The 10,464-nt window shown below is 41.5% G+C and overlaps 1 protein-coding gene across 2 annotated transcripts; it reads left to right on the top strand.

Moving 5' to 3' along the window:
* Window positions 1-3,635: 3,635 nt before the first annotated feature.
* mkrn4 (makorin, ring finger protein, 4) lies at window positions 3,636-9,384 on the top strand. Of its 2 annotated transcripts, none has more exons than XM_071347215.1 (8): window positions 3,636-3,766; window positions 4,617-4,751; window positions 4,861-5,144; window positions 6,797-6,933; window positions 7,285-7,541; window positions 7,702-7,809; window positions 8,000-8,120; window positions 8,258-9,384. In XM_071347215.1, exons 1-8 carry the CDS (start codon window positions 3,714-3,716, stop codon window positions 8,402-8,404), a joined length of 1,242 nt encoding a protein of 413 aa, XP_071203316.1. In that variant the 5' UTR covers window positions 3,636-3,713; the 3' UTR covers window positions 8,405-9,384. The 2 variants fall into 2 exon arrangements, with proteins under 2 accessions (XP_071203316.1, XP_071203315.1); XM_071347214.1 differs by having other exon boundaries at window positions 7,282-7,541.
* The last annotated feature ends 1,080 nt before the right edge of the window (window positions 9,385-10,464 follow it).

Raw genomic sequence — 10,464 nt, 5'->3', positions numbered from 1 at the left:
ATTGTAGAATAATGGTTTAGACATCAAAACTATGAAATAACACATATGGAATCATGTAGTAACCAAAAAAAAGTGTTAAACAAATCAAAATATGTTTTAGATTTGAGATTCTTCAAAGTAGCCACCCTTTGACAGCTTTGCACACTCTTGGCATTCTCTCAAACAGCTTCATGAGGTAGTCACCTGGAATACATGGCAATTAACAGGCGTGCCTTGTTAATTTGTGGAATTTCTTTCCTTAATGCGTTTGAGCTAATCAGTTGTGTTGTGACAAGGTAGGAGTGGCAAGAACAGCTCAAATAAGCAAAGAGAAACAACAGTCCATCATTACTTTAAGACATGAAGGTCAGTCAATCCGGAAAATTTCAAGAGCTTTGAATGTTTCTTCAAGTGCAGTCGCAAAAACCATCAAGTGCTATGATAAAACTGGTTCTCATGAGGACCGCCACAGGAAAGGAAGACCCAGAGTTACCTCTGCTGCAGAGGATAAGTTCATTAGAGTTAACTGCACCTCAGATTGCAGACCAAATAAATGCTTCACAGAGTTCAAGTAACAGACACATCTCAACATCAATTGTTCAGACTGCGTGAATCAGGCCTTCATGGCTGAATTGCTGCAAAGAAACCACTAGTAAAGGACACCAATAAGAAGAAGATACTTTCTTGGGGCAAGAACACGAGCAATTGACATTTGACCGGTGGAAATCTGTCCTTTGGTCTGAGTCCAAATTTGATATTTTTGGTTCCAACCGCCGTGTCTTTGTGAGACGCGGAGTAGGTGAACGGATGAGCTCCGCATGTGTGGTTCCAACCGTGAAGCATGGAGAAGGAGGTGTGGGGGTGCTTTGCTGGTGATGCTCAGTGATTTATTAGAATTCAGTGCCCACTTAACCAGCATGGCTACCGAAGCATTCTGCAGCGATACGCCATCCCATCTGGTTTGGGCTTAGTGGGACTATCATTTGTTTTCACCAGGACAATGACCCAAAACACACCTCCAGGCTGTGTAAGGGCTATTTGACCAAGAAGGAGAGTGATGGAGTGCTGCATCAGATGACCTGGCCTCCACAGTCCCCCGACCTCAACCACATTGAGATGGTTTGGCATGAGTTGGATCGCATAGTGAAGGAAAAGCAGCCAACAGTGCTCAGCATATGTGGGAACTCCTTCAAGACTGTTGGAAAAGCATTCCTCATGAAGCTGAGAATGCCAAGAGTGCACAGCTGTCATCATAGCAAAGGGTGGCTACTTTGAAGAATATAAAATATTATTTGATTTATCGTTTCATACACTACACTTTTTTGGTTACTACATGATTCCATGTGTTTTTTCTTAATTTTGATATCTTCACTATTATTCTACAATGTAGAAAATAGTACAAATAAAGAAAAATCCATGAATGAGTAGGTGTTCAAACTGCTGTAGGGATTTTGCTACAGCAGTAACACTAATGGAGGTACGAGACCAATTATGTAGAGTTCTTCTTCCAGAGTAATGTTGTGAATGGGTACTACTGCCCTAATTGAGTCTGTTGCCAAAACCTGGCAAACCTTTTTTTAACAGGTTTCCTTCACATTATGAGTAAAATTTTGTCGTCTCATGAATGCATTTGGAGGTTTGCTGTTAAGGAAATTGTTTATTCAGGTTACAAAGTATTTATAAGTTCTAAAGAGACTATATAGAAGTTGCTTAACATGGTACAGGTCAAAAGGAAAACGGGATGGTGCAGGTCAAAAGGAAAACAGGAAACGGGTGTTAATCAATATGGATAGTGTTAGAGAAATTAATTGTTTTTCGAACTCTAACACAACATAAACTTGAGCCTCTACCCTTCCTTGGTTATACTGTATTCAACTGAATATTTGTTAACATTTTCATACTTCTCTCAGAATAGTTTCATACACTACTGGTACTGTTAGCAGTAGAGCAATTGTTTTAGGGAATTTAATTGTAGTTAGGGAATAAAAAAAAGTTAATGAATAATGTTCACCAGAATAATGGTGCTAATTTTGTTAGATTGTACAGATGTGTGCTCTTTGGTTTATCCAAGGTACCTAAGTGGTGAGTTGTAATGTTATAATATACCTGTGTACACAATGTATAGATTATTATGACAACTAATGACACAAAGTCTTACGTTAATTTTTGAGGCTGTCATCTTTCAGTCATCATCGGTTATGGACAGGTACCACTGTGAAATGTGACTACCCCCAACATGTTTTCTGAAATAATATTTTCTAGATGGGTTTGGCCTTTTACTTTGAGAGGTGTGATTCTGTATCTAATCTAGATGAATGGAGAACCAGCAAAGGACCAGTACTTAAACCTTAGTGTATTACTTACTGGTACATGTAATAATGTGTTGTCTGCCTATCTTACCACAACTCAGGACAGACAACGTGGTTGCTTTGTGGATTAAAGAAATGTCTGGCATAATAAATTTGAATGATGAGAGATGAATATCAAGATTCTACCAAAATCACACCTTTGAACTCTGCATCCACTCAGGACTATAATGTACAACACTGAACAAACTACTTTTTCAAGGATTTTATGTATTCTATCTACAATTTCATTATTGTTTCTAGGTCTGCACTCTCTGGGTTTGGGGCTTTAATAAATGCAAAATAGCAAATAAAAAGTGTTTTATATAAAGTTGTAGAACTCAACTACCTCATGAAATTGGTGACCTATGAACGCTCTGCATACTGGAAGTACATTGTACATAAAGTGATACTAAAATGTTTTCCAATTGCAGTATATGTAGCTAATGTATATAGTATATATTCACAAAATTTGGGGCCAAATTTTGTTAGAGGCACATGAGATAAATTGGGAACAATAGAATATTCTATCTCCAGTTGAAACAGTTTTTCAAGATATCAGATTGTCAAAAACTCTGTGAAGGCAACAGTTATTTTTGTGACTAGCTGTACTTCGCCCAAATAATGAACAGATACAAGTTGCAGCACTTTAATCGTTTTTGTACATGATTGTCTCAATTTTTGAATTTAATCATATTTATTTGATATACTGCTAGTATATACTACTAGTACATTCCAGTAAATGATCATATACAATATTTTAATGAGACATTTACAGTTATTGATACATGTATGCTTAATTAGGGTGGTGTTCCTATTGGTCAGATGTGATGTTTGATCATGGCTTTTCAATGGGCTTATTCGATTATGCTGAGCTACAGGGCGCCGGTCTATTACCCGTGACGTGGACGGGCAAAAGCCGTGAGGAAGGAACACCATTCTCAAATCGATCAGTGATCTGCTGCTGCTTGGTCATGTCAACAAGGCAGCATGGCGCATCGTCCAGAACCATACCTCTCTTTTCCATTTAAAATATGTTTGCAGTGTCAAACTAGTTTTCATCGGGAAGGCAATACATATTTTGAAAAGCTATCCATGTTGCATGTGAAAACAGAATCCTACTCATTACTCCACGTACGAATTACGTCACCTTTGTTTTGAGCTGACTTCGCAGTGGACTTTGAACGGGGCACCTGGCGCACGACCGGAGGCTGCCAGGTTCTTTCTCCAGGTGCAAAACACGTCTACCCGGGCCAGATTAATCGAATCCCCCATTGGTTCCTTTCCTAATTGGATAAATGGGAAAGTAACGCCCACTTTCTATTTAGCTGAAAAGTTTTTAGCTGTTTTTTTGTGGGGCAATAACATCAACAAGACGCAGGCCAGAAAATGGAGTCAGATATAGGTCAAACTTCGTATTTTCGCAGGGGTGTAACTTGTAGGTATGCATTCCAAAATTAACTTGTTTCATATGGCCTTGAATACGATTTGTTTGAAAGAACTGACTAAATGCAATTAATTTGTTCATCTTCCTCTGAAACTGTTCTGCTGCACAGGGCACTTTTTTTGTCGATGGCTGCTGCACAGGTCTTGACTATTGTTTGCTGACTTGTTATATTTGAATAACATGAACAAAAGTGAAGTTGTGGTGGAGCACGAGGCATTGTGTATGTGACGTAGTATGTTAACCGCTTATGTGCCATTTGCTGTAGTCTGTTCTTGAAAAACAAAGACTTTTATTTGACAAACAATAATGGAACAATATGGTTTTCCGTGTCATGACTCTTATGAACGTCCTTCAATTAATAGAAGGATTTGCAGGTATAGTTTTGGTTAAAGAACTGGGTCGGGTTTCGGAAACACAGCCCATCTATTCTGAAAAAATAATCGTTTATTCTTCGATTAACCCTAACGCGCACCAGGCGTGTCTTGATCTGTTGCAATGATGTTTACATCCGGTTGTAGCGCACAAGTTAATTGGGTGAACTTGTACGACTAAAGCATAATGACTCTGTTAAGAGCAGTTATTTAAAGTTAACTGGAAATCGTTAACTACACCTTTGAGATGTCGTTGCTATGGACTTCATTGCCTCTAGTTGCTAACTAGCTAGCTAACGCGTAACTAACAAGTTCAATGTTTGGTTAAAAGGGTTCGAACCCCGGTCACTACACACCCACAACGAGAAGAGCATGAGCTTGCCTTGCAGTCTTGACACTTTATTTCTTATTTTTTTGTATGCCGAGTCTCAAATCTACAGTGAATGTGATGGTTCCATGACATCTGTTTTACAGGCAATTCTTGAACGGTTCATGCAGATTCGGTTCGAGCTGTCATTATCTACACGAGTTGCCATCAGTGTTGCCGCCGACATCTCAAATATGCAGGTACTTCCAGAAAGGTGGATGCTGGTTTGGAGATGGCTGCAGGTGAGACATTTTAAATTCATAATGACCTTACTTACTAATCAGACTACCTTATAAACCTTTACGCTACCTACTTTCTGAGTCATTTAATTATGTTTTGCCTATTCTACAGATATCTCCACATCACTGATCCTGAGGCAGCCAGTGCGGGGTTGAGTAGGAGGGGTTCAGCACCTGTGGTTCACACCCCGTGGGTTGGCCATGCACTACCAGAGCGTAGAGGATCAGAGCCATCGCTACTGCAGGCACAGGGCTTCTACAGCCAAGGACGACAGGGCTCAGAGTCCATGCAGACCTATGTAGCACACCTCCAGCACAACTTTGGCCGTCAGAACACTGATATCACAGAAGAGGATGTAGCCGAAAGTTCATCGCAAACTTCAACGCAACGACAGGGTATGACCTCAATTGGTCCCCTTAGCTAGGTTTTACCCTGGTATCGGGGTATACTGTTGACCTGGTTCCTGATCTGTTTGTCCATTCTTGCCAATTCAAATGTTTGGCATTACAATGACCGTACGGGTTAGCAAGGTTGCTCAAATGGATCTGGGACTAGGATGGTGTATTGTAGTACTGTACAGAGGAATTTGACTGTGTAAAAAAACGTCAACTGCGTTTATTTTCAGCAAACTAAACATGTGTAAATATTTGTATGAACATAACACGATTCAACAACTGAGACCTAAACTGAACAAGTTCCACAAACATGTGACTAACAGAACTTGAATAATGTGTCCCTGAACAAAGGGGGTGGTCAAAATTAACAGTCAGTATCTGGTGTGGCCACCAGCTGCATTAAGTACTGCAGTGCATCTCCTCATGGACTGCACCAGATTTGCCAGTTCTTGCTGTGAGATGTTACCCCACTCTTCCACCAAGGTTCCCAGACATTTCTGGGGGGGGAATGGCCCTAGCCCTCACTCTCTGATCCAACAGGTCCTAGATGTGCTCAATGGGATTTAGATCCGGGCTCTTCGCTGGCCATGGCAGAACACTGACATTCCTGTCTTGCAGGAAATCACGCACAGAACGAGCAGTATAGCTGGTGGCATTGTCATGTCAGGATGAGCCTGCAGGAAGGGTACCACATGAGGGAGGAGGATGTCTTCCCTGTAAAGCACAGCGTTGAGGTTGCCTGCAATGACAACAAGCTCAGTCCGATGATGCTGTGACACACCACCCCAGACCATGACGGACTCCACCTACAAATCGATCCTGCTCCAGAGTACAGGCCTTGGTGTAACGCTCAGTCCTTCAACGATAAACGCAAATCCGACCATCACCCCTGGTGAGACAAAACCGTGACTCGTCAGTGAAGAGCACTTTTTGCCAGTCCTGTCTGGTCCAGCGACGGTGGGTTTGTGCCCATAGGCGACGTTGTTGCCGGTGATGTCTAGTGAGGACCTGCCTTACAACAGGCCTACAAGCCCTCAGTACAGCCTCTGTCCGCAATAGGCTGAGAGTCTGAGCACTGATGGGAGGGATTGTGCGTTCCTGGTGTAACTCGGGCAGTTGTTGTTGCCATCCTGTACCTGTCCCGCAGGTGTGATGTTTGGCTGTACCGAACCTGTGCAGGTGTTACACGTGATCTGCCACTGGACGATCAGCTCTCCATCCTGTTTCCCTGTAGTGCTGTCTTAGGCGTCTCACAGTACGGACATTGCAATTTATTTCCCTGGCCACATATGCAGTCCTCATGCCTCCTTACAGCATGCCTAAGGCACGTTCACGCAGATGAGCAGGGACCCTGGGCTTCTTTTGGTGTTTTTCAGAGTCTGTAGAAAGGCCTCTTTAGTGTCCTACGTTTTCATAACTGTGACCTTAATTTCCTACCTTCTGTTAGTGTCTTAATGACCATTCCACAGGTGCATGTTCATTAGTTTGTGGTTCATTGAACAAGCATGGGAAACCCTTTACAATGAATATCTGGAGTTATTTGGATTTTTACGAATTATCTTTGAAAAACAGGGTCCTGAAAAAGGGATGTTTCTTGTTTTGCTGAGTTTGTGTAGTAGTACTTGGTTGTAACAATGTCCCTTTATTTGCAGCGGCGTCATCACATGCTAATGTCACAGAGCCCCAAGCTTCAGTCCAACAGTGTCCTGAGACATCGGCCCAAACTACAGTTCCATCCAGCACACTGTCGGCTCAAGCAGGCGAATGGAGGCCTTTAGTCAATCAGCAGGTTTGTCATTGTTATGGAAATTAGGTTACTTTCTCTGCTACCTCAAGGAATTTTTTTATGCAATCTCAAAGTCAAGATGTACAATATACCCTGATAGCACATGGAAATATTTAGTATTTGTTTTTTGTTTAAGGGATTCAAGATTGTCCTAGATGCTTGTGCCACAGCTTGAAAGGTCACTGCTGCTGAATTGGATCATTTTTGGTGGCGCAGTTGGTTAATACATTGTCAAGCAGAGCGACCATGTGCCCTCTGCCTCGCCAACACAAGTTCACCTACTGGGTTAGGATGTTGAGCATGGAAGCAATACTGCTAAGCAGCACAATGAAGCCTGTTATTTGTTGTTAGCAGGAGCCTTCCTCCCTGGAGGTAGCAGCAGAGCATGGTGCCTCCTCTGCCACTGCTGCCTTCCAGACGGCCCAGGAGCATACGGAATCCTTCAACCAAAGTAAAGATGTGACCTGTGGCATCTGCATGGAGACTGTGTACGAGAAGACCAGTGCTGAGGAGAGGCGCTTTGGCATCCTGCCCAACTGCAGTCATCCTTTCTGCCTGAGCTGCATTGTCACCTGGAGGAAAACCAAAAACTTCCATGAAGAAGTTATAAAGTAAGATGGCAGGGCAGCATAGTTTATGGCAGTATTTAAAAAAAAAAATAATAATAATAAAAAAATGTAAGTTTTGTTTTACTAGGGGTGTTCTGTTCTGTTTATTTTTAATTTTTTTTACTTGCCTGGAATGGCTAAACATTTGTCTTCTTTGCCAAAGGAGCTGCCCACAGTGCAGAGTGAAGTCTGCGTTTTACGTCCCTAACAAGTACTGGGTGGAGGGACAACCAAAGGAAACCCTAATCCGTAACTTCAAAGCGAAATGCAGGTTAGCTTTTGTCATTCTGTCTAGAATTGTCAAATGGTGCTCTTTCTGGGATATTGGCTTTAAAGGAATGTGGTTCTTCCTGATTAATCAAGAATTCCTGCTTTTCCTCCGTTCATGTTATTGAAATGTCCCTGTCCCCTAGCCAAAATTCTGATTTTCTGTTGTCCTGGTCACATCCCTGTTTTTCCAGTAAAAGAAGATGTAGTTTCTTCATGCGTCATGGATGCTGTCCCTTCAAGACTGAGTGTCTCTATTGGCATGACCTGCCTCATGGCTACAGACCACCTCGCCAACGCAGATCAGCACGTTCTGTAAATATTTGACGTCACTTTTGCTTCACACACACATTTTAACATAGATAAATAGAAACGGGAACAGACATTTGATATTGTGACCACTCAATGCATTTCTAAATTGCAGAAGGTTTTTTGTTGCTCTTATCCAATAGCACCATGCGATGAGTCTGGATGACTTGGGCAGCCTACAACTTCTTGACTATGTCATTGCTATGACTCTGCTGGATGACTTGCTGGATGACGAGGATGATGATGATGATGAGTTCCCGCTGTACCTGAGTGAATATGACCTATTCTGAGCACCACCCTGCTCCAAGGAATTGGTATGCAATGGTTGGCTAGGTCCTCTATTCTAACCCAATTAAAGAAGGCTGCCATTTATTCACTCACTGTCTTTCAGAACTGAAGTCCCTATATATGCTGCATATATCTGCTCTCCTGGTGGTGAAAATAATTGTTTGCGGTATAGGCCCAGCACTTGCAGACCTGTTGCTTGAAGAACTGTACCGAAGGCTAGGATTACCACTGGTTCGCTTACTAGGATTGTTAAGCCTCCCACACTTGATATGAACAATCCTAACCAACAGCTAACCTTTTGGTTGGATTCAGGGCTGGTTGTTAGACAGGAAGATTGGTTCTTCTCTTGCTGTTGATGGCCTTGGTTCATTGCAAGTAGAGGCAGGGTTAATTGATGTGGTGCTCTGCTTTGGATTGCCCTCTGTTCCATTGGTTGGTCCTGTTTAAAAAAAAAAAGTGTTACTTGTGCCAATGCTATGTCACTGTTGCCATTTGCACCATTTAGAAAGTGAGATTTTTTTTATTTTTAGAATGTGTAGTTTGTATTTTATGTCTAAATTGGAAGTATACTTTGCCTTGCCCTAAGACATGGCGATACTCCTATAGCATCATACAAATCTTGCCATGCCTCAGGGCAATACATTGCCCTGCCCTGCTATTTGTCACCTGTCTATGACATACTTGAGTGGAGGCTGCTGAGGACAGGACGGCTCATAATAATGTCCGGGAATGGATTAGAATGGAATGGTATCAAACATATGAAAACCAAGTTTTTGTTACTGTTTCTTTCCCATTCCAGCCATTATGAGCCATTCTCCCCTCAGCAGTCTGCACTGTACTTGAGATGCTTTACTGTACTGTTGACAGGGCATGACACTCTCATTGACATGCTGATTGAAGACCGTAATGTCTGATTTTTATTACTTCTAACCTGTTTGTATTTGCACGCACAGAAAAGAGAATTAAACATAGTTTCACAGTTTGCCTGTTTCAATTGTTTTGCTCATTCTGTCTAACCTGCTTCGGGGTTTGACAACCACTGTATACTGTTTTGGCTTCAGTATGAATGTTGAGCACACACCAGTAACCAAGTTTGACTTGAAGCCAATCAAGTTTGTTTACACAAGCAGCCCAATTTTGATATTTTGACCTGTAAGATATCTGAAATATCTGATTTTGAAAAGATGTGAATTGGTAAAAAAAAAACATCACTATTGGGCTGCCTGTCTAAACACAGCCATTGCTGGCTTCATGTCATACTGGGTTGATTGTTTTAACCTTTTCACACTAAAGCCACAATCCTATAGTGGTTGTCATCAAAACAGCTTGGTGTGGATGACTTGCACGTTTTCACAAAGTGTTTTGTATTGCAGAAGTGAGTCACTCCCAATACATGCAGTTAAACGGTTCTCGCTCCAGTCAGCCAGCAAGGGTTTGATGGCTGCTCTCGGTTGTTGCTCTGTTCATTCTTCACGGGGGGCTACCAGTGCCCTCCAGGCTCTGTGGGGGTTCCAGCGACGATCAGACCCAGACCGCTGCATCCACACTTGTCTCGACACTTTGCCAGGTGGAAATATGCCGAAGCGATGGTAAATTGGAGGAATGCGGTGATAAGTTACCAATTGTCATACTTGGTAAAAGTAATGCCTTAACAGAAAATGACTCATGTGAAAGTCACCCAATAAAATACTAGAGTAAAAGTATTTGGTTTTAAATATACTTGTGTATAGAAAGTCAATGTAATTGCTAAAATATATTTTAAGTATAAAGTACAGAATTTCAAAATCCCTATATTAAGCAAACCAGATGGCACCATTTAAAATATATACAGTGGGGAGAACAAGTATTTGATACACTGACAATTTTGCAGGTTTTCCTACTTACAAAGCATGTAGAGGTCTGTAATTTTTATCATAGGTACACTTCAACTGTGAGAGAAGGAATCTAAAACAAAAATCCAGAAAATCACATTGTATGATTTTTAAGTAATTAATTTGCATTTTATTGCATGACATAAGTATTTGATACATCAGAAAAGCAGAACTGAATATTTGGTACAGAA

This window comes from Salvelinus alpinus, chromosome 17 (genome assembly GCF_045679555.1).
Source record: "Salvelinus alpinus chromosome 17, SLU_Salpinus.1, whole genome shotgun sequence".
Classification (NCBI taxonomy): Eukaryota; Metazoa; Chordata; class Actinopteri; order Salmoniformes; family Salmonidae; genus Salvelinus; species Salvelinus alpinus.
Note: the sequence above shows the minus strand (reverse complement) of the source record. Positions and strands in the feature narration are given on the sequence as shown.